The sequence below is a fragment of the Lepidochelys kempii genome, chromosome 1, assembly GCF_965140285.1.
Source record: "Lepidochelys kempii isolate rLepKem1 chromosome 1, rLepKem1.hap1, whole genome shotgun sequence".
Lineage (NCBI taxonomy): Eukaryota > Metazoa > Chordata > Testudines > Cheloniidae > Lepidochelys > Lepidochelys kempii.
The window spans coordinates 141033399-141058133 of record NC_136380.1 but is presented as its reverse complement, the minus strand read 5'-3'; the positions used below and the strand labels follow the sequence as shown (position 1 = coordinate 141058133).

General features: G+C 43.5%; 1 protein-coding gene across 5 annotated transcripts in view; it reads left to right on the top strand.

Annotated features, from left to right (window-relative positions):
- Positions 1 to 24735, top strand: part of SH3KBP1 (SH3 domain containing kinase binding protein 1) — a 339502-nt gene that overhangs the window by 33073 nt on the left and 281694 nt on the right. For 3 of the 5 annotated variants that reach the window (XM_073356811.2, XM_078854184.1, XM_078854185.1), the window contains exon 2: positions 18322 to 18479. In XM_073356811.2, the coding sequence (XP_073212912.1) occupies positions 18322 to 18479 (158 nt within the window). Of the gene's footprint in view, positions 1 to 18321; positions 18480 to 22920; positions 23075 to 24735 lie in introns of those variants that run through there. The other 2 variants (XM_073356821.1, XM_073356827.1) reach the window with 2 other exon arrangements.

The window sequence follows — 24735 nt, the reverse complement described above, 5'->3', positions numbered from 1 at the left end:
CAAATACAAAGGTCTGGTGGGGAAAAAACTATTCTCATAAAGCCCATTCAACAAGATAATGTTTAATAAATGTTAAGTGCGTGTGTCTCTAAAACTTTGCTTACTGTGGGAGCCCTGTGAGATACTTCACAGTTCATGGAGTTTCCTGTATGTTTAAACTAATTTGCATAATATTCCTTATTTGCATAATTGGAAATCCTAGACCTGTATGCTGGATTATGATTGTAATAAATGTGTGGCTGAGTACAATCCTGGAATCGTAAAATATTCTACCTATCCTACAAGGAATTTCCTGCTCTGCACGAATTCCACTAAATAATGTTGTGTTCCTGTTTAAAAAATCAAAACAACAATACCTAACCCTCTCCAAAACAAAAAAAATACCCTTACCCCTACCCCAAGAAAACCAAAACCATCTCTATTCCTTTCCTATTAGATAAATAGAATTGTATACATTCAGACAGTCTTCAGCTAGGGCTCATATATGGTATGAGGGACACAATCTAGGCATTCTCTATATCAAAAGCACAGGAGCATTTATTGCTTCAGCAAAAGCTGAACTTGGTTATCTTTCTGGGCTTGTCACTGGGGTGGGGGCAATTACAAGCACTAGAGCAACTCTGATTCAAGACAGTAGGAGGCAATGTGCATGCACACCACTCACTTCCTACAATTCTCTTTTTTGTGGTGCATGCTGGAATGATTCCTTTCACTGAGGAGGGTGGTGTGTGTGTGCGAGAGAGAGAGCATGCGAATACTACACAAAATCCTTCTGATTTATCTTGGATATACAATGAGTAAAGATAAGAACAGCCATACTGGGTCTGACTTATCCATCTGTCCCTGACCATCTTTGCTAATAGCTGTTGATGGATCTGTCCTCCAGGAACTCCTCATTCTTTTTTTGAACCTAGTTATACTTTTGGCCTTCACAAAATCCCTGGCAATGAGTTCCAAAGGTTGGTTGTGCAGTGTGCAAATAAGTACTTCCTTGTGTTTGCTTTAAATCTGCTGTCTATTAATTTCATTGAGTGATCTTTAGTTCTAGTGTTATGTGGAGGGGTAAATAACACTTGCTTATTCACTTTATCCACACAGTTCATGATTTTGTAGATCTCTGTCATCCCCCTTATTCATCTCTTTTCCAAGATGAACAGTGCCAGTCTTTTTAATCTCTCTCATGTATGATGATTCATACCCCTAATCATTTTTATTGCCTTTTTCTGTACCTTTCCCAATCCTAATATGTCTTGTTTGAGAATGGACGACCAGAATTGCACGCAGTATTCCAAGTGTTGGGCATACCATGAATTTATATAATGACATTATGATATTTTCTGTTTTAATGTCTATCCTTTTCCTAATGGTTCCTAACATTGTTAGCCTTTTTAAATTGCTGCTGCACATCGAGCCAATGATTTCAGAGAACTATCCACCATGACTTAAGATCTTGAGTGGTAACGGCTAATTTAGACCCCATCATTTTGTATGTATAGTTGGAATTATATCGTCCAATGTGCATTACTTTCCATTTATTAGCACTGAATTTCATCTGCCATTTTATTGCCCAGTCATCCAGTTTTGTGAGATCCTTTGTAACTCTTCACAATTTGCTTAGGACTTTACTATCTTGAGTAATTTTGTATTGTCTTGCACATTTTGCCACCTCACTTCTCACCCCCTTTTCCAGATCATTCATAAATTTGTTGAACAACACAGGTCCCAGTAGAGATCCTTGAGGGACCCTGCTATTTACCTCTTTCCATGGTGAAAACTGACCATTTAATTACTATTCTTGTTTCCTCTCTTTTAACCAGTTACTGACCCATGACTGCTTAAGAGCCCTTTGGTGACGGACCTTTTCAAAGGCTTTATGAAAGTTTCTGAAGTACATTGTATTGACTGGATCATCCTTGTTCACGTGCTTGTTGATTCCTGCAGAGAATTCTCATAGATTGGTGAAATATGATTTTCTTTTACAAAAGCCATGTTGACTCTTCCTCAACATATCATGTTCCTCTATGTGTCTGACAGTTGTGTTCTTTACTATAGTTTTAAGCAATCTGCCTGGTATTTAGTTAGGTTTACAGGCATGTAATTGCCAGGATCGCCTCTGGACTCTTTCTTAAAAATCAGTGTGTGTTGGGATCCCCAGTGTAAAACCTGGAACTGTGCTTCTGTGCCTCCTTAACTCTCCAGCCTGGGCTGTCTCTCTCAGTGCTATGTCGGTGACAAACAGCAATACCCCTCCAGGCCCAGTGATCGCTCATCCATCAAATTTGTTGGTCTCTAAGGTGCCACAAGTCCTACTTTTCTTTTTGTGGATACAGACTAACATGGCTGCTACTCTGAAACCATCAGCATGTGGAGACTCACCCAGCTAATTTGCATAAATGCTCTCTAAGCCACTCATGAATCATACAGAGGCAACAGCATATTACCCCAGCCTTACACCCCAGAAATATACCGTCTTACACTGCTCAAGACTCCCTTGGATAGTGCAAGCTCATTAATTCGCCACTCCAACAGAGGTTTGTAGACATGCAGCAGCCCTTGTTAACCTGAGCTAAGATTCCCCAAGCACTTCAACCCAAACCACACTGTTTTAGGTAAAATATAAAGCAGATTTATTAACTACAGAAAGATAGATTTGAAGTGATAAGTAGAAGGCACAGAGATCAAAGTTGGTTTCATAAGAAATAAAAATAGAAACACAGTCTAAATTGTAACTTTAGCAGAGTAAGCAAGATTTTAATCAAACAGCTCTTCTCACCCTCATACATGTTAGACAGCTCACAGTACTTAATACACAGACTGTATTTCTTTTCAGCCTGGGACCAATATCCCCAGTTCAAAGTCTCATTTATACTTTCTCTCCAGGTTCTAGAATGATGCTTGCTGTGGCGTGGGGGTTAGGCAGCCCCAGTTGTGTACACAACCTCTGTGAGGAGTCCCTGAGAGAGTGGAATCTTTCTGATGGCCCATCAGCTCCTTTCTGGCCAGTGATACTTGCTCCTTTGGTTGCTACTGAAAGGCTGGCTGTGAACGTCTCCCAGCTTCACAATGTATTTCAGTAAGACATATACCAATACTTCGTAGTTCACTTACAATGGTAGTACACACAATTCAAAAGGATATTAACGTTCAGCAAACCAAGACAACTTAAATGATACCTCACAAGGCATACTTTGTACAAAACCCATTATAATCACATTACAGAGATGAATGTGGGGTTTCCAGGATGCTATTTTGAGGTACTAAGTGTCACACAGTGTTACTTTTAGGTATCCTGCATTCATCTAGTATGGAGGCTGATTTAAGTGATAAGTTTTATATACCACAGTTAATAGTTGAATTTCAGAACTCTTGGGCGAATACCATCTGGTCCTGGTTACTTGTTACTGTTTAATTTACCAATTTGTTCTAAAACCCTTCTCAGTTGACACCTAACTCTGGGACAGTTCCTTGGATTTGTCACCTAAAAAGAATGGCTTAGGTGTGGGAGACAACCTTGCATTCTCTGTAGTGAAGACTGCTTCTCCACAATGCCCTGATTTTTCTGAGTGCTCCTTTTGCACCTCAATCATCCAGTGGCCCCGCTGACTTTTTGGCAGGCTTCCTGCTTCTGATGTACTTTTAAAAAATTGCTGTTAGTTTTTTGTGTCCTTAGCTAGTTCTTCAAATTCTTTCTTGGCCTACCTTCTTATACTTGATTTGCCAGTGTTTATGCTCCTTTGTGTTATCCTCACTAGGATTTGACTTCCAGTTTTTAAAGGATGCCTTTTAGCCTCTGTCTCTTTTACTCTGCTGTTTAGCTAACGTGACATTCTTTTGATCCTCTTGCTGTTCATTTTGAGTTGTGGTGTATGTTTAGTTTGGGCCTCTATTATGGTGTTTTTAAATAGTCTCCATGCAGTTTGAATTTCACCTTGTGACTGTTCCTTTAAATTTCTGTTTAGCTAGCTTTCTCATTTTTGTGTAGTTCCCGGTATTGAAGTTTAAATGCTACTGTGGAGTACGGTGTGTGTGTGTGTGTGTGTGTGTTTTGGCATTTTTTCCCTCTACAAGGATGTTAAATTTAGTTACATTGTAGTCACTATTACTGAGCGATTCAGCTATAGTCTCTTCCTGGACCAGATCCTGTGCTCCACTTAGGACTAAATCAGGAATTGCCTCTCCCCTTTTGGTTTCCAGGACAAGCTGTTCCAAGAAGCAGTAATTTATGGCGTCCCTAGTCCAGGAGTCCACAACGCGGTGCCTGCGGGTGCCATGGTGCCCACCGGAGCATTTTTATGCACCCGCAGGACACCCCACTGCTGAAATGCTGCCGAGAAGTGTTGCCGTTTCTTGGCGGCATTTCAGCGGTGACCCTTCTTGCCGCTGCCACTTCTTGGCAGCGGTATTTCGGCGGCGAGGTGTTTGGCACCCGCCACAATCTTCTGGGAATAGCAATATGCTATTCCCACAAGAAAGGTTGGGGACCACTGCCCTAGTCAATATGGGGATAATTGAAATTCTCAATTACTGTTGTGTTTTCTGCCTTGGTGGCCTCTCTAATCTCTCTGAATATTTTACAGTCACTGTCACTATCCTGCTCAGGTGGTCGGTAGCATATTCGTCCTCCTATACTCTTATTGTTCAAGCATGGAATCTCTATCATTTAAGATTTTTACTTTTTGATTCACACATAGTGCCACTCTTCACCCCCCCCCCCCATCAGTGCAACCTACTGTGTCATTCCTATGTATTTTGTACTCTGGTATTACCATGTCACTTGGATTATCCTCATTCCTCCAAGTTTCTGCAGTCCTTATTTATCAATATCCTCATTCAATGCCAGGTACTCAAGTTCACCCATCTTAGTATTTACATTTCTAGTATTTCGATATAAGCACTCTCACATTTTGTCAATATTCAGTTTTGTCTTCACGTTACTTTTAAATGGGACTCGTTTATGTTTGACTGTTCCTCACTAGCTCCTACTTGTACTTCCCTATCCTTTTTCTACTAGGATATAGAGTTCCAATTTTAATAAATTCACCTCTAAGGGAAGTCTTCTCCTGAGCTGTGTGTTCCTCTGCACCTGTCAACTTTCATACAGCCCTTAGTTTAAAAAATTTAGGCAGTCCCAGATTTGGTTGATAGCATTACAGGCATTATACAGTTGAAATGGTTCTGTACTAATATTTTTTCTATCATTCACATAAATCTTTGTACAGATTTTCTTCTCCACCCACAACACTTATATTTCAGTTTTCCCCAAGTCTCTTCTATAGTACTGCTACAGTAGACGATCATTATCTTTGCATAAGTCTCTCTGGTGGGATCCCCCTTCAGAACTCTACTTCTGAGGGAATTCTGTGCCAAAAAAATAAAAATTCTGCACATAAGTTCAAATTTTTCAGAATTCTGTGTATTTTATTTGTAAATGTGGAGGCTTCAGCATGGCAATGGGGAGTACAGGCCACTGGCTACACAGAGGTGAGAGGCCACCCTGCAGCCCGCTCCCTCCTGGGACACGGACTCAGCGGTAAAGCTGCACCCAACCTTGACACAGCGCAAGGGCCAGGACTGCCCCAGAAATATTCTGGGATCTTGCCCCTCCGTGCCAGGTACAACAAGATAACAAGCAAGAGGGACAGAGTCTTGCATGCCCGGCCCTGACCCCCGATCCAGGTATAGGGCAAGCAGACTCAGCCCAGCAGGATTTAAGCGTGGAGGGGCTTAATCCGGGGGGATCCAGGTGTGGGGTGAGAGGATTCTGTGTGGGGCAATCTGGGTGCACGTTGCTCGGTGAGGGAGTCCGGGTGCAGGGAGCTCTGGATGCACAGGGGCTCATTGGGGGGGGTGTAGGGGGAATGGGACGCTGCAAGGGGGTCCAGGTGAAGATGGTTGGGGCTCAGCAGAAGGTCTGAGTGTGGGGGGCTTAGTGAGCGGATCCAGGTGCAAGGGGAGTGGAGTTTGGTGGGGTGGTCTGGGTGCATGGAGGCTCCGGATGCAAGGGGTGAGATTTGGTGGGGTTGGCTGGAGGGGGCCTGGGTATGGGGGAGGGTCCGGATGCCTGTGGGTTGGGCGGATGGGGAACAGCTCCCTGTAGTGACTCCTCCCACCTGTGGCTGAGGAGCAGGGGAGGGGTGATGCACTGCTGAGGAGGTTTCTGGGGTGGGTTTGACCCAGTCCCAGCCACTTCTTGCAGGGGAAGAGAAAGTCCCACCCTTCCCTGCCCCTAGCCTAGCTGGTACTAGCAGCAGAGCGCAGTGCAGGGTAGGAGCCTGTGGCTGAGGTGTCCCCAGGCCTGTCTCTATCCCCCGCAGTGATTTTACCTCTCCACTGGCTGCCCCAGGTGCCTGAAACGACATGCTGCGGGGGAGGGCGCATGACCACTCTTGTGGCTGCCCTGTCAGAAGTCATTTTTCTGCGGGGAATCAAAGAAATCTGCAGGGGACATGAATTTTGCGCATGTGCAATGGCACAGAATTCTCCCAGGAGTAGAACTCCTTTTCAAGAGAGAGAAATTTATAGCCTATTTATATAATCGGTGGGGTCTTGTATGAATAACCATCAAAGATCATTAATATCAGCATAAATTGTGAAGGCATCTTCAATTTTTTGAAGACTAGAAGTGACAACATTCGGACAAAAGTAGCATGAGTGGACTGTGCTGAGACAGTTCTCCTGCCCTGTACTGTAAAACCAGTGAATTTCTATGCACTGCATGCTTATTAAGGGAGCTGGCTTTTGGTTGGTGAATATAATGTAAAACAACCAGTGCACATCATGACTCATATGGTTAGGATAGAGACTGCTTGCCTTCCCATGTAATAGATGTATTCAGGTTAATAAGGATTGTGTCCTTTGTCATTCCCCAAGTTCAGTATCCTTAAAACTAAAATATGAAAGTACAATGGTAGCAGAATATCCTTACATTAGGAAGGCAGCTACACTTATAGGATGTACAGTAATGTAGGTTTATTGTTAATTTTTATTTCTTTTGGAGCTGAATTGTGCAAATATTTACTACCAGGTGTAATGCTTATTATTGTGAGTAGTCCCAAAGGAAATCAAGTAACCAGAGCAACACATAATTCTGAATTTCCATCCTGTGGGAAACTCCAACACTTCAACATTTTGTTTTGTCCTGAAATGGCATTGAACTGACCTGAAACCAAATATTTCATTTCAAATTTATTGATAGAAAATAAAAAAAATTGGAGGGAAAATTTTGATTTTGTGGAATTGCAATTGTTCCATTAGAAAATTCCCAACCAGCTCTTCACCTAATCTCTCTCTTTGCTGAAGTAATGGGACTACTCATAGTATGCTCCTGAGGACATTCTGTGCCAAAATATTAAAAATTCTGCATACAGTATTTTAATATTCTGCAAAATTCTGCAAATTTTATTTGTCAAATAAATGTGGAGGCTCCAGGATGGCATTCGGGAGCACAGGCCAGTGGCTGCACAGAAGTAGGAGATCACTGTGCAGCCCCCCACCACGACAAAGACTCAACAGTGAGGCTGCACCTAACCCTGACACAGTGGAAGGACCGGGCCTGCCCCAGAAACACCCCATGGCCTTGCCCCTCCGTGCAAGATGCACCAGTTGTGGGTGGGCAGGCAGGCTCAGCAAGGCAGGATCCAAGTTTGGAGGGGCTTAGTGCGTGGGGGATCCAGGTGTGGGTTGAGAGGGTTCTGTGTGGGGCAACCTGGGTGTGGGCGGCTCAGTGGGGGATCCGGGTACGGGAGGGATCTGGATGCAGAGGGGCTTTGGGGGAGTGGTGTTCTGGGTGCAACAATAATGGGTCTCTGCGGGGGGGTCCAGGTGAAGGTGGTTGGGGCTCAGTGGGGTGTGGGGTGTCTGGGTGTGGGAGGAATAAAGCTCAGCAGGGGATCTGGGTGGGGGGGGGGCAGATGCTGGGGGAGTGTGACTCAGTGGGGTGGGGAACCAGGTGCAGCTGGTTGGGCTCAGCGGGGTGGGGATCTGGGTACAGGTGGCTCATTGGGGCAGTGCAGGGCGAGTGGGATTCATCAAATGGGGTTCTGAGTGTGAGGGGGTGAGGCTCAGTAGCAGGGTCTGGGTATGAGGGGGTCTGGATGCATGGATAGATGGGGAGCAGCTCCCTGCACAGGGATCCCTCCCCCTGCAGCTGAGGAGTGATGGGTGCAGTAAATGGGGTGGGAGTTTGCAGAACTTTCTGCAGCGGGGGGAGAAATACGGGGGGGTGGGATTGAGCTGGCCTCACAGGGAGCTCACAGGAGGCGTCTGGCTCCTCGGGTGGCAGCTGCCTCCTCACTGAGTTCTGCGGCACACCTTTTGTACTTCCAGCCCCACCCACTGACTTCCAGGAGAAGGATTGAGTGTGGCATGGCTCCGCCCACTAGGGTTCAATGAGGGTTCCTCCCCCTCTGGGACTGTGGGCGGCCAGTCCGCCCCACTATAGATACTATAAATAATTATTTAGAGTTGTTGTCTTTCTTGTTGCTTTCCTATTTGGGGTCAGTGACTTCTATAGCCATCTTCCAAAACTCATGATTCAGGCTGTCATGCAGGTTGATCTCCCTGAAGTCTGCCAATATCCATCCACGTACCAGGTCTTGCATAGGTTTCCCTCATAGTCAGCTTTTGTCATAGGTGCTGGAACTGCGGCTGCTGCCGCATCTCCTGTCTTGAAGTGGTTTCCATTATATACAGTGTTTAAACTTTGGTTCAGTGGCTCTTGGCACCCCCACCATGCAAATTGTTCCAAAAACAGTCATTGCAAGAGCCATGCTTCCGACAGAGCTCTCTGATATCAACTGGATATGTCCACACCAACATGGCTTAGCTTCCCTCGACTTGTCTTCAGTTGGAGCAACGTGCACTAGCCCCCTTACAATCTCAAACTTTAACCATTCCAGGGAGATGCTTTTCAACAATCTTCTTCCATACCACTTCACATCAGTTTAACTTGATCATCATTAGCATGCAGTGTAATATCCCTTTTATGTTTAAAATATTTATTTACAGTATTTTTTTTTAATTCATGCTGAAAGCAAGTTCTGTTTATTTAAAAAAAATATTTATCTCTGGATTAGGACCTTATCTAACAAGTTTCAATGCAGATTGAATTTTTATGGCCAGATTGAAAACCACTTATAAATTGTATTTATTGTAAAGTGTTGACAGAGTATTAACTACCGTGCAACTGCGTAAATGAAGTTTCTGTTTATAACCATGGTATAATAGAAATATTGTGTACCAAAAATACATATTCAAGGCAATTGATTTTTAAATAATTGAACAGTCCATGATAACTAGTAAAAATTACTTAATATTTAAAAAATACAAATCCCGGAAGAATCATTGTCCTCTTACTGAGATTTATAGGTAATGTTACATGAAAAGCAGAATGGTGAAAATTGCTATTATTTCTGCTCCAAATTTTTAATTCCATGCTAATAATTTCATTGTTGTGGTTAGTTACAAAAATACAAATTACAGCTAATTTCCCCCCCCCCCCTGGATTTATGTAACTCAAATGTTATCTTTAAGTTTTAGTTTTGAGATTTTGAAAACCATTATTGCCCTCTTTCAGTTCTGATTTTCTGGTTATATTGTACAGCGTATGGTTTATCAATTTACATGAAACCTACATGATGTACAGATGGAACTTTAAGTTTCCTGCTTGTCATAGAGAAACTCTAAACCTTTCGATTGCCACATTAACTGCACACTCTAGTTTCAGGTGACAGTATTTGTGGTGTGAGAAGTCATGTTAGAACAGAAGGTTGTATGACCATATGGCTTCTGTTACTTCCGTGGAATAGTGGCAAAGACTTTAATAACACTTCTATTGTGCGTAGACACTTCAGACATCTCCAGAAAGTTGGTGATATTAATTAACATAGTTCTTGCTATACAGTAACAATCTGTGATATTCTTGATAAGACACGGTGGTGTGGGTTAAGGTAGCAATAACTCTGATTGTCATCGCTTCTCTGAATTTTTGTCATGTTGTTAAAGTTCCTTTTACTCTGACTAGGTCTTCTTGGGGGGATTTGTTTCTGTTCAATAATGGCAATAAATAGGGACAGGAACTAGTAAATAGCCATAACCAATGAGGGAAAATTGTTGTGTAATTACCAAAAAAAGTCTGTTCTCTCAAGTTCCTGTAAATAGCTGGAGGTTGCGGGGGGGAGGGGGAGGTGTAGATATGTTGGCAATAATTTAATCAACTCTGTCTTCTGTCACTCCACATTCTTCAGCAAAATGTATCTTAAATTTATGTGAAAACTCCTGGTGCATATAATAGGCATTTAAAATTTTGTTTCATAAACCCAAAGTAGCAAATAAAAAAAACAAACAAACCCCAAACCTCTGTCCCTGGTACTGTAGTAGTCCCAGAAGTCACCTACTACAGGACAGGCCCAACAAAGAAAATAACAGAATGCCACTAGCCTTCACCTTCAGCCCCCAACTAAAACCTCTCCAACGCATCATCAAGGATCTACAACCTATCCTGAAGGACGACCCATCACTCTCACAGATCTTGGGAGACAGGCCAGTCCTTGCTTACAGACAGCCCCCAACCTGAAGCAAATACTCACCAGCAACCACACAACAGAACCACTAACCCAGGAACCTATCCTTGCAACAAAGCCCATTGCCAACTGTGTCCACATATCTATTCAGAGGACACCATCATAGCCTAATCACATCAGCCACACTATCAGAGGCTCGTTCACCTGCACATCTACCAATGTGACATATGCCATCATGTGCCAGCAATGCCCCTCTGCCATGTACATTGATCAAACTGGACAGTCTCTACGTAAAAGAATAAATGGACACAAATCAGACGTCAAGAATTATAACATTGAAAAACCAGTCGGAGAACACTTCAATCTCTCTGGTCACTCGATTACAGGCCTAAAAGTGGCAATTCTTCAACAAAAAACCTTCAAAACCAGACTCCAACGAGAGACTGCTGAATTGGAATTAATTTGCAAACTGGATACAATTAACTTAGGCTTGAATAGAGACTGGGAGTGGATGTGTCATTACACAAAGTAAAACTATTTCCCCATGTTTCCCCTCCCTCCCCCCCGTTCCTCAGAAGTTCTTGTCAACTGCTGGAAATGGCCCACCTTGATTATCATTACAAAAGGTCCCCCCTCCCCCCCCCCGCTGGTAATAGCTCATCTTATGTGATCACTCTCCTTACAGTAAAAAGAAAAGGAGGACTTGTGGCACCTTAGAGACTAACCAATTTATTTCAGCATAAGCTTTCGTGAGCTACAACTCACTGATGAAGTGAGCTGTAGCTCACGAAAGCTTTTGCTCAAATAAATTGGTTAAAGCTTTCGTGAGCTACAGCTCACTTCATCGGTGAGCTGTAGCTCACAAAAGCTTATGCTGAAATAAATTGGTTAGTCTCTAAGGTGCCACAAGTCCTCCTTTTCTTTTTGCGAATACAGACTAATACAGCTGCTACTCTGAAACCTGTAGTAGTGAGTTCACTGTGTCAGTCCCTAACAGGGAAGTTGATAATTGGTTTTGATTCTGTCTTATGGGATTTTTGTTACAATTTAGATTGACAGTTGTATGATGTCATGCATAGCTGATCATGTTGGCATAGGAACGAACATTCAGTTTTCAGATCAAAATAGCTTGAATTGCTTTGGTGCTGGATTTCGTCTCCTCATGTCAGGGAAGGAGTGCTAAGGAGAGTGTACATTGCATGTTGGGGGAAAAAATGGTTAACTTGTCAGGGTTAGAGATATGTGTTTGACATTATTGAGGCATCATGTACATTGTTTTGAAGTAAAAGTTGCTGAAAAAAGTTAAGTAGTCCAGTGATCTAGGGCTAGATCCTGTGCTCCCTGGTGTCACTGAGAGGTTTCCTCTTGCCTTCAGTAGGAGCAGGTGTAGGCTATTAATGCATAAGCAGAGCTTACAAGTAAAATTAGTTTGATCTCATTGTCCATGAGATGCTTTTCTCCTCTCCTAAAGCACTGTGCAATTTAGGATGCAAGCAAATCTGTTCCAGAGAGATCTAGCACAGCAGATCTCCACTTGAAATCAACGAAAGTTAGGCACTGTCAAAGTCAGATTCAAGACTTACTGAATTTGTTAGACCACTCTGTTTATTAGCAAAACGCTTTGCCAATGCACCCAGATATGTGAGCCTCCTGCAAAAGCTCAAGCTAACTTATTTAAACAGATAAGGGAAAGCCAATTTAACATAGGAGACAAAAGGAAGCAGAAACTGACAAGTATACATACATATCTTATTTGCATACTAACGTTTGCCAATCTCCTAGCTCAGTAGGAGCTCTAAGTTAATTAGTTTGAGGACCCATTGTCTCACACTCCTTAATGTTTCTCTTCCTGACAACTATATTTCAACAAAACCTTCAAGCAGCATTTCTTTAATGAATTATAATTTCAATATAATTCATTCTACTTCCACAGCACCTAAATACCTGAGAGTATCTAGGCCAAAATCCGCCCCCCCCCCCAAAAAAAAAAAGTTGGCAGAATGTATTATTCAAAACATGTTTTGAAATATGGATGTGCAAATCCTTTAGTATGCTTTTAAAAATGAACTTGATTTAATAACTGAAACTCAGTCCTATAAATTATAAAGCACGGTTAGGCTTTTATGTGCTATTTTTGATACATGGGAACTTGGATGTCTTTTTTTCAAAATGTTATTTTTCAATGATTTTCACATTCCTTCGATTTACCCTATTCGCCACCCTCCAGAGCTGTGGATTTCTTAGCTTTTTTTGAAAAATGCTTACAATTATCCAGTTTCTGTGAAATTTCACCCTTTCTGTGCCAGCTGCTGTTTTGTATACCATCATCAAGTCACACACACTTAAAAAAATAACTTTGGAATTTCCTGATAGGGTTCAGAATTAAAGAAGTATCAGTGAGCAGGAAGTTTCCTGGGGAGGACACATCTGTGTTTAATTAAATTTAACTTCCGTTTCAAAAAATTGTTTCTCGCACTTATGGTTGCAAAGATATATGTTCCAGTTCCTCTGCAGCAGCTTATAGCTTCCCCAAGCAGCTGCAAAGTCCAATTAACAGCAGTATGGTCAATTTTACTGGTGCTATTCAGAATAAAATGAAGTCATATCAATTTTACACTGCTCCTTGGGTGCAGCGTCAGAGGCAAGGACTGGAATTATTTATGGAGAAAGAGGATTCAAAAATAAAGACTAGGAGAGTTGTACGGTATTGATCCGTTTCTTTCACTCTTCTTCTTGCAGCAGCCAGGGAATGGGGAGGCAGTGTAATTTGAAGAGTCAGTACTGGGAGTGAGCCTAGAGTTCCTACTCTTCCTTTCTCTCTTCTCCCCCCCCCCCCCCGGTTTTGGAAAGGTTCATTCATAGCAACTGAGAGGAGGCCTGTCCACCTCAAGAACTGCAGGGTGAGGGGTGGCTCTGACAGAGTTACATACTTCATTTTCAGCAAGATGAGGATAGAGGCTAATAGGTTTTCTTGGAAGAGAGCAGAAGGATCTGACACCTACCAAAGGGACTTCACAAGCTGTCAGGCCTGGAGACAGTTGGGCCATATTACAGAAGTAGACTTTTTTAAAAGAAGGGTTTGGGCCACACAAGCTCCTGCCCTCATTGCCTGGACCAAAGGGTGAAAAAATTATTTAAGGCCTACAATAGTGACATGCCTCTTTAAACCCTGAAGTCGCCTGAGTTCTAGCGATCTCGCCAGGGCTGCAGCATGGAGATGCTTCCCAACTAACAGACCACTCAGCCCACCACAAGGGGATATATGCATCTATGAACAATATGGAAAATTAGTAGGACCCTTAGTTAGGTGTCTGATTCAAGCTCTGATTGAAAGTAAATTCTTTCTAAGAAGTGGTATTGGACTTCATCTCACGTATGCTACAGGTCTTGCTATTTGTTTTACAGGCAGTGGGCCCCTTATGGCCTCGGCGCTGTATTGTTGGTCTCTCTGTATACATGTTTCTTTTGTTTTGTGGTTCCCATACAGGGGCCAGAGGTTCTCACCAGCAGATCTTTCTTCCCAGATCCCTGAAAAGGTGCCACGACTGATAAATTCCTTATCTTAATGGTTCCCCCGGAAGGCTAGCAATGGCATTCTCGTAATCTGTGGTCTCACGGGTGGACCAAAGCGGGCAACCAAATGCAAACTATCCAATGAACAGAATTGTCCTTTAGACTTTAGCCTCCAGTGCAGAAAGAGCATGATAACTTCACCATTATGCATTAAAATGGTTTATTCCATCTCTAGCTTCTTTATGATGCCCATGATCTCACTTGTGGGTATTTTGGATCCATTATGATTAAAGCTACGTTTTAGTCACAGGTAGTTTTAGTAAAAGTCACAGACAGTTCCTGGGCAGTAAACAAAAATTCACGGCCGGTGACCTGTCCATGACTTGTACTAAAAATATCAGTGAATAAAACTTGGGAGGGGGAGCTACTTGGGGGAGGGCGGGCCCATGATCTCACTTGTGGGTATTTTGGATCCATTATGATTAAAGCTACGTTTTAGTCACAGGTAGTTTTAGTAAAAGTCACAGACAGTTCCTGGGCAGTAAACAAAAATTCACGGCCGGTGACCTGTCCATGACTTGTACTAAAAATATCAGTGAATAAAACTTGGGAGGGGGAGCTACTTGGGGGAGGGCGGCCTGGCAGCTTCGGGGTGGGGGAGGGAGGTGGTGGTGTGCAGCATAGGACCCCGCTGGTGCTGGTGGGGAGGGTTGGGGCTCGCAGGCTCCCTAGCCGGTGCTGTCCATCCCCCTCAGCAGAGTTTGTGTGTGTGAGGAGCCGGGGGTTGGGGCACTGGACGGGATGAGGTGGGCTCTGAGCAGCACTTACCAGGGGGGTGCCAGAAGTACCGACATCCCCCCTGGATCAGGTCCTAGGTGGAGGAGTGGCCACACAGCTCGGCGCGTTGCCTCCGCCTGCAGGCACTGCCCCTGCAACTTCCACTGGTCGCGGTTCCCAGAGCCTGCTTCACCCTGTTCGGTGCCCCAACCCTCTGCCTCCTCCAACACTCAAACTTCGCAGGGCGGGGGCCAGAGACGCCCTGCGCCTGGTGCAGGGGCTGCCTGAGCTGTCCCTGAGCCAGACATACCAGCTGCTGCAGAAGTCATGGAGGTCACGGAAAGTCACAGAATCCATGACCTCTGTGACAAACTCTCAGCCTGAATTATGATGCCAAATGGTGGCTGTGATGTCTAAGTCTTGGTAGGACTAGAAATCTTTAATTATCTAATGTGAGATGAGACTGTAGTATGTTTTGATGAAAGGTCTCCAGGACATTCAGAAGTTCAAGGTGTGTTGTGGCCTTTAGCCCTTGACAAAAAGCAATCAGGCTCTTCTAGCTATAGCTAGGTGATATCTCTGTCTGTGTTAATATTGCCCAAGAAACAAGAAAATGGGTGTGTGTGTGTGTGTGTGAGAGAGAGAGAGAGACTTCTTTGGGATGGGAGGAATAACCATACTCTCTTACCAACCTAGTTGGATATAATGTTCTATCCCTTTGTAAGTTAGGTGGAATGTTATTGGGATTGTCTTACTATCTGTGGTGGTATCACGGTCTTGTCTGGGCCAGTGGGGCTTTGCCCGCCCTCATTTTACAACTGTAAATTGATATTTAACTCAAGATGGCCACCTGGGCTTTAAATTTCATAATCTAAATTTAACACTTCTTCGCTGGTCCAACTACAATAAGCTGTGGTCAGAGTGTGGCCTCTGACCAAGCTGGGTTTCTTGGGTTAAGACTGGAGACATTCTTCCTCCCCATCTCAACTTCACCCAGAACTGGCTCCTGGAAGAAACAGCCAGTAATGTGGTGGTGTTGCCCCTTGCTGGGCCCTGATTGGATTCTGCTTGCTCATCGCCCTTCTAGATCGGGGTGGGCAAACTTTTTGCCCCAAGGGCCACATCAGGGAATAGAAATTGTATGGCGGGCCATGAATGCTCACAACGATGGGGTTGGGTTGCGGGTGAGGATGAGGAGTTTGGGGTGTAGGAGGGTGATCTGGCTGGGACCAAGGGGTTGGGAGGGTGGGAGGTTGATCAGGGCTGGGGCAGGTGTCCGGGAAGGGGTACAGGTTCTGGGTGGAGGTGTGTGGACTCTGGGGTGGGCCTGAGGATGAGAGGTTTAGAGTGCAGGAGGGTGCTACGGGCTGGGATTGAGGGGTTTGGAGAGCTGGAGGGGGATCAAGGTTGGGGCAGGGTGTTTGGGGCGTGGGGAGAGGCTCAGGGGGTGCAGGCTCCGAGCGACGCTTACCTCAAGCGGCTCTCGAAAGCAGTAGCATGTCCCTTCTCCAACTCTTATGCAGAGGCGCAGCCAGGCATCTCTGCACGCTGCCAAATCCGCAGGCACCGCCCCTGCAGCTCCCATTGGAGCGCGTAGGAGCAAGAGCAGGGCCATGCCGCGGCTTCCGGGAGCTGCGTGGTGCGGCCCCGACCCTGTGCCCCCGCTGGAGCAGGGCCGAGGCGGCTCGACCGCGACCCAGCACCCTAGCCGGAGCAGGGCCAAGCCACATGATGTGGCTCGCAGGCCAGCTTAAAATGTCTCCGGCCTGCGGGGTTCTGCTAGCAGCTGATCCTGGATGGCCTCTCTAGGCAGCTCTTGAAAGAATGAACTCACTCCTCCTTTTCTTCAAAAGGCCATCTGAGGGTGGTGGTGTCAAGGTGGCAGGGCCTCCAGCAGGGGGCAACAACACCCTGTTCCTGGTTTAATGGTGTATGTTCCTTTAGCTTTGCCAGCTGCCGTGATTCCCCAAGAGAGCATTCACTCTCGTGGTATCTTACATGGCACACACAGTTATCTGCACAGAAAGGAGATGCATGTGGGTATTTCTGTTCCTGCAGCTTCAGCCTCTTCGGGGGGTAAATGTTCTACAGAATGTCCTTAGAGTATGATTTCCCATCACAGGAGATGGGGCTTTCTAAATGCAGCTATTCCAGAGATTCTGGCATCCAGTCTTCTTTTGGTAGCTGCTGGGAGAGCCTCTAGAGATAAGAATAAAGTAATTTTGGTTAGGAGGGTGGTTTCAGGTGAAAATAAGTGAGAACAGCACCCAAAGGAAAATGCCACAATTGTTCTAGAGCGCCAAAAACCAAACAAACACAAGCAAACAAACAAAAATTTCCTTCCACCATTGAGCATCATCTTGCTAGTAACAGAAAAGTTATTAATTCCTTCTGCACGGCTTGCCTCTGATATTGGCTTTTTAAAAAAAAATATTTTTTTTTGCCACAGTAAGTCAAATACTAAATATTTAGAAAATTTACTGTACGCCTCAATTCCACACTGATAGAGGAAGAGCTCGATGATATGGTATGGGGGTGGGCAGAGAAACTTTACCCATTTCTAATAGAGCTTATTCCTGCCATTATGAATTTCCTAGGCCCTTCCAGTGGGAGATATAGATATACACGATATCGACATAGGTATTTGTAATATAATATGAGAATCTGGGGTTGGGGTTGGGTTTATGGAGCTTTTATTCTTCTGGGAAAAGAGTAAGGCATACTACCTGGCATGATTAAATACTGGTATAGGAGCAGCAACAAATAAGTGTGTGTGTGTGTGTTTTGACATTTTGGAGCAATAGTAATATTTGAATTTCACATCCTCTGATGCATTGTCATTTTGCAAGTGAACATCAATTTTTCCTCCTCAGTGAAATCCTAAGAGAGTATATGCACAAAGCAAAACTTTGCCAAGCTGAGCTCTGCATTTCTGGATACATCTTGCTTATTGAGAGATTGTTATAGAGAAATTTAGCATCATGCAGAAATTTTAATAATTGCTTCTGGGGGTAGCAATGATGTGCCTGGCAAACTGAGTAAAGGATTATGGTTTTGAATGGTGTGGATTTGAACACCATTTCAGAATAGTACTGAAATAAAGCAAGTATTTATAAAGTAAGAGGGAGAAAAACCATAACCTTTTCCCAGAAGTAGACACCAGTTTGTAATGCTTACATCTGAATGGATACTGCTGCAGTGACACAAATTGATTTTTTTTAAATTAAAAGATAAATATAAAATAAACTGATTCAAATTGCTGTCTGTCAACCAGTCATAAAAGGTTTCTCAAAGGATCTCCCCCCACCAGCACTTGTCCATAATATGCTGCTGTTGTATGAAGTCTTCAAGGTTAATCTGATGCTATTCCTGTTGCTGAGCGGCTGTTACCGGGTTGGTTGGTTGGTTGGTTTTTTCTTTTTATCTCTGAAGCCATGAAAACTTTAATCAACCTGACTGCAAATAAATACTGTCTCTAACTCTCTGCAACATGTGGCTGTTTCTTTTTTAGTGGAGGCGATAGTGGAATTTGACTACAAGGCTCAACATGATGATGAGCTGACAATCACAGTAGGTGACATAATCACCAATATCAAGAAAGAGACTGGAGGCTGGTGGGAAGGACAGCTCAAAGGCAGAAGAGGTTTGTTCCCTGACAACTTTGTAAGAGTGAGTACAAAGTGAAACAGTTCTTGTATATTGTACTTACTAGCTTGTATTGTTGTTTGACTGAAAAGCAGTCTTTTTATATCATGCTGCTATTAGTATTTTTTTGAATCATGTTGCATTACAAAGTAGAGAATGCATTTGTGTGGATATCTAGTGTAGTTACGATATCATTAAAAATAAATAAATAGACAAACCTTTTTCCTGCTCTGCAGTGGTTATTGCAGCTCCATGGTCTGAAAACAAAATTAACTTTTAGGACAAAGCCATCCTCCAAAACTCAGTTCCTTGTATGACTCATGCTGTTTGTAATATCTTCTCTCTCATATACAGTATCTATTTATAGATATCTAGAGTGCATTATGGTGTGATGTAAAGGCTTTATCACAGGAGAGGGCAAACTATGGGCTGGATGCGGTCCATCAGGGCTTTCAATCCGGCCTGCAGGATTGCCAGCCTGATGGCACAGCAGGGCTAAGGCAGGCTCCCTGCCTGCCCTGGCCCCACACCACTCCCGGAAGCAGCCAGCACCACATCCCTGCAGCCCCTGGGGGAGCAGAGGGCTCCGTGCACTGCCCTTGCCTGCAGGCACCAACCTCCTCCAGCTATCATTGGCCAGGAACAGGGAACCATGGCCAATGGGAGCTTTGGGGGTGGTACCCACCCTCTGGTGAGGGCAGCGTGCGGCGAAGCCACCTGCCGCACCTCACCCCCAAGAGCCATTGCTGGATATGCTGGCCACTTCCGGGAGTGGCGTGGGGTCAGAGCCTGCCTTAGCCCCACTGCATGCCACTGCCACCCTAGAGCCACTCGAGGGTAAGTGGTGCCAGGCCGGAGACCACACCCTGTATGCCTCCTGTTCCCCAACCCCCTGCCTTGAGCCCCCCTGCTGCACCCCTTTCCACACCCTGCACTCCCTCCTGCACCCCTGCCCCAGCCCTACATTCATAGCCCTGCATACAATTTCCCCACCCACATGTGGCCCTCGGGCCAGAAAGTTTGCCCACCCCTGCTTTATCAGCATAAGCTTGGGGTAGATGCGTTATTCACAAATAGTGAAGCTATGAGTGAGTTATGCAGATTTTTTTCCAAACAAATGTCTTTAAAATCTTTATACCACAACTCCCGTTCATGTTTCTAGAATGTGCCAAATATGGTGCAGAAATACTATTTTTAGGAATGTTTTCAAGTGTTCTTTAATATCTTGTGTGGAGGCTCTTCTTTGTTCCCCTCCTCCCGTAAGAGCATCCACCATGATCTTGTACTGGGACCTGCGAGTGGGGACCCATATGCCTATACTGAGTCTTCTTGGTTCAGGGGTCGTTGTTTGCAGATCTTGATGTAGCTTTGAGGCGACAGTTACTATGAACCTAGCTCTGTAGGAGTCCAAGGGAGGCATAATAACCAGAATACATTACTAAAGTAGCTTTTCTAGACACCAGTATTGGGATTTTCAAGACTGATATTGCAGCCCTTAAGGGTCTGAGAGAATGTCCTCTTTCCAATGGTATAAAGGTCCTGTTTCTAGCTGTGCAGAGCCATTGCATGTTGGACTTCAAACATATAAAGCATCTGTTACTGATGCAGGATTGAATATTGTTCCTTGTAGTCCTTGTCAAAGTGTCATTTTTTGAGTAGTGGGTAGGAAGTTCTACATCTGGTTAAAGGAGGAAGAAACTATTTTGTGGAAGATTTTTTTTTATTAAACTTTTTTTGAAAGCTTCTCAAAATCCTCCCCCCGCCCCCCCCGCCCCAAAAAGAAAAGAAAAAGAAAATGTTTTTGAGGTCTGTTGCAGACAATGATAATGTTAGTTTCCCAAAAAAAGGGTTGCAAGACTTCTATAATGGAAAGTGTTAGACAACCTAAGTGTAGGGGTTGCTTGCCAGATTCTCCTATAATACAGTAGGACCTCAGTGTTACGAACAACAGAGTTACAAACTGACCCGTCAACCACACAGCTCATTTGGAACTGGAAGTAAGCAATCAGGCAGCGGCAGAGACCTCCCTCCCCCACAAAAGCAGTGCAATGTTAAATGTAAACCTCTTCAAAAATAAAGGGAAAGCAGCATTTTTCTTCTTCATAGTAGTTTTTAAAGCTGTCTTAAGTCAATGTTCAGTTGCAAACTTTTGAAAGAACAACCGTAATGTTTTGTTCAGAGTTACGAACATTTCAAAGTTATGAACAACTTCTATTCCCGAGGTGTTCGTAACTCTGAGGTTCTACTGTATCTAAGTTTTGTTACCTCCTGTACTTTCTAAATGATCGCAAACATGTGCATCTAATCAAATGATCTCAAAATTTTACCATTTTTCTCAATAAAAAAGAACTTAAGGCCAATATAAACATATACATTACATGCAATATCAATAAAACTGCAGTTTTTGCTTAATCAGCATATAAAGCTATTTTCAAAAGAACTGAAAACCAGATTACGCACGTGCTCTTTCTCATAGTCAACCAGAACACAGAGTAAAATTTGCTTTTCCTTTGTGGAACCTTCCGTATTCCAGTTGGATACAACTGTAATAGGAAAAAGTTTCTGACATACATTCTTTAAAAAAAAATAATACTGTGCGAGAATCTCAAAAGTGCATAACCTCACCTGCTGCTTCAATTTGTTTTATCCATAATCTCCTTAAACTTGATAGAACTACAATTCAGCATGGACATAGTCACGTTGGGAAAGCTTGTCAAGCATGATAACCATGGCAAATAAAATTAATGCAAGTATATAATAATCACATACATAAATATACTCACTCATGTTCACTGCGCCTCTCTTGAATTCCTGAGGATTCCTAAGGATGTTCACAACAATATCAAGTAGGTGTAACTTGCTTTTGGGAGCTGTGTTCAAAATGATCACTACTTTTTCAGTGTGTCTTGATGTTTCTGGTATGTGGCATCCTACCCTACTTCAGAATATCAAAATAGTTGCTCTCAGAGGTGAAAATAGTAGCTCTTCGCAGTGAAACGTTTTACATATATGTTCATATACCTGCGTAAAGGTAAAATTTCACCTGTGAGTGGAGGGGCTGTGACAGGCCTCTAATACAGGGAACTGCAGCTATTCTTTTGTGCCAAAGAAGGATGAGGAGCAGGCAAACAGAACTGCACTCCCTGCAGGCATTGGGGTGGATTCAGTGCCAGTTGCACATTGCCCATCATGGAAGGTTTTCATGGTTTAGCTATGGGAAGGGTAGTAGTATGGGCACCGAGTCTGTGATTACATGGATTGGGTGGCCATGAAAGCTGTGACAGGACTGCAGAAAAGTCACAACCCCTGTTTAACTCAAACATTGGTATAAGGGCATTGAAGCAACCCTACTTGTGCCTGCAAATTGGGGGATGGTTTCAGTGAGGTATTTGCTGCACTGGACTTTATAGGAGGGTTGGAGATTGTAGGCATGAGTACTATCTGAAAATCTTGGATTTGTTACCCATAAACCTCCTTGATCAGTACATGCCATAATACTGACAAACTAGTTTATAACAAAAAGAAAATAGCACTAAAGAAAAAATAGTTATTGTAAGGTCACAACAATAGCAATAGGTCTGCTGTACAAAGGAGATTGCATGTCATCAGAATACATATATGCAAGGAAGCTTTTTTTTTTTTTTTTTTTTTTTTAATGGAGCCTGCCACCCACTACCCAAGGGCTGAATCCTGACCCCACCAGCCCTGGCAAGGCGGGGAACTCACTGGCTGCCCGCTCCTCCAGCTTTTTTGTCTCCAAAGGTGAGCAGAGTCCAACCACTGCTGGCGGCCCTGGGGGTGGGGGCTGCAGCTTTGCCATCCCCCATCACTGCCTAGGAGGCTGTGGCTGCAAGAGAAGTCGCTGGTGGCCTCATGCAGCCATGGTGGCTGCATATGAGAAACGCTAGTCTAGAGCAAGAGGAGGATGAGCAGTTCTGGTTATTACATTTTAGACCAGTCCTGAGGTAGATAAACATGTAGATTGAGTTGGGGGGATAAGATCTGGATTATGATGGAAAATGTGCTCTTCCTAGAATTGGTTTGCTGTTTAATAAGGTTATGAGAGCATCCCAGGCTCATCAGGAACTTTATAGATATCTAAAACTTGGGGGATTAGGCAATCAAAGTTGCTTAAATCATAAAAATTAAGTAGTATGTGTGGATTTCAGAAGTGCAGTTGGAAGTGGGTAGAAGATTGTCAAGAGAGAATAGGGATGCTTAGGAGGTAAAGAGAATGAAATGTATTAAATCATGGTTTGGGGGAGAGTGGTGGAGGAAATTAAAAACAGAATATGGGGGTAAGAGCAGGTGGCACTGGAAATACTTTTTGAAGTACCTGTAACCAGAATGAAGTTTTCATCTCCACAGAGTGAGAGAAAAGAAAAGACTAAAAATACAGATTACAAGAGAATATTCTAATGAAGAGACCGAGAATAAAAAGACAGATGTGAGAAAGAAAGGGGAAAGGAAAGCGGGTGATGGTGTTATATTTACAACTTCAGTAGCCTTATTCATCAAGGGACTTTCACTATGAAGTTACAGGAAGGCTATTTCCTGCTCTTGAATCTGCAAGCCAAATGTACTGAAAACATACAAAACAGCCATCAAAAACAAATGCTGTAAGTATAAGTTTTATAGGGAGAGTAGAGGGGCATATTTGTGATAAATGACCTTCAGTTCAATGGAGCAACTATACAGGTACTTAAGATATCGTTTTCCCACTTCCATGTTTTTGTCTATTGTCAAGATGTACATCTGGTCTAGTGAAAGATGACGTGGGAAAAGTTTTGTCTAAATATGTGTGAAAATACTTTGTGTTCCTCATTCAAGACCTAATTTTAGATTCTGCAGTCAACTCACTTCTGTTACTATAAACAATGACGCATGAAACTGATATTTTTAATCGTGTTTAAGAAATATCTCTTATCCTTTTATGATTCTTGCCTCTCAGATTTCGCAGGTGGAGAGGTATAAATACAAACAAATCCCCTCCCTGTATCTGCTCTAATACCCCATATCCTCCAGATACAGATTTATTTTTTTTTAAAGGAGATACAGGAAAAGAAGAGGAGGCAAATTCTGTGGCAAGGAAAGTTGATTGAACTTCTATTTTTAATCTGTAAAATGTTTTTTGTTGTTAATGTTCGTGCTGAGTCTGCAAAAGATTAAATGTGTCTGGACACTGAACTTCTGGGTAATACAGGCAGTGTGTGCTAAATTTGTTCCTCTTTCTTTTGGTGTTGAGAAATGTCATTCGGAAGCAGATGGAAGTTAAGAAAAACATTGAATTCCTAGTCAAACCATGCTTTCAGTGTAACAAACTGTACTTGAAAATGCAGCGGCAGTTGAGACAGTTAGATTTTGCTGATAGCAAATGAAGATGCAGAAAGCAGGAAACTGTGGTGAAAACCCACACTTGCTGGCTTTAATTTACAAAGGGAACTGGTGTGTGTGATCTAGTGGTGCAGCACTGGTAAATTGTATGCTACACTAGACTATGACAGGTTAGACTATCTTCATCCTTGTCAGTTTACCCCAGGTGACTTGCAAGTACTGTTAGCAGACTTGTAGACCCTTTATTTGCAGGCTACAAGTGCAACTGGAGTTGTGTAAAGTTGCTGTATAAAGCCAGGTTTTTAGAATCCGTGAAACAGAGGGCAGAAAACTATGCGTAACTGCACTGATGCTTGAGGTCAGAAGAGCTGCCAAGCTCCATTGACTCCCTCTTTGTATTAAAGCAGAAAATAAGCCTCTAAATACTGCAAATCAGTTGAATTTCAAAGACGATGATGTGTCTGCTAAAACCTCTTGAGAAGCCCATCCTACCCTATCCCCTGTTAGTGGAGAGGGTACTGCTATTCCTTGGGGGATCCTGTTCTTGAACTCTTCACAGGGCTCCCTCTTTTATATAAAGACTTGGACATGTAGGTGTTGCTTATAACTATAAAGCTTCCACAGCCCTGATCAGGCTGCTAGAGAGGAGAGAGCATTATTCTTTCCTTCCCACATACCCCCAGAGCATCCCAATAGTTGTTAGCCACTCTATTATCTTTGCCCCAGCCTTCTGGCTGCTGCTTGGTGGTGGACAGGTCCTTTGTCACTCCTCCAGCATCCCAACCCGGCAGCCTCCCATAAAGCTTCCTGTATCTGCTTCTGATATAGTGCTCTTGACTTTACTTGATTCTTGTTGATTTTATTGCTGCCCGCAAAGTTCTGAATAACGGTAGTGAAACTGACTGTGACCTTGTTAATTTTGCTCAGTAACTGCTTCTGAAAGCTA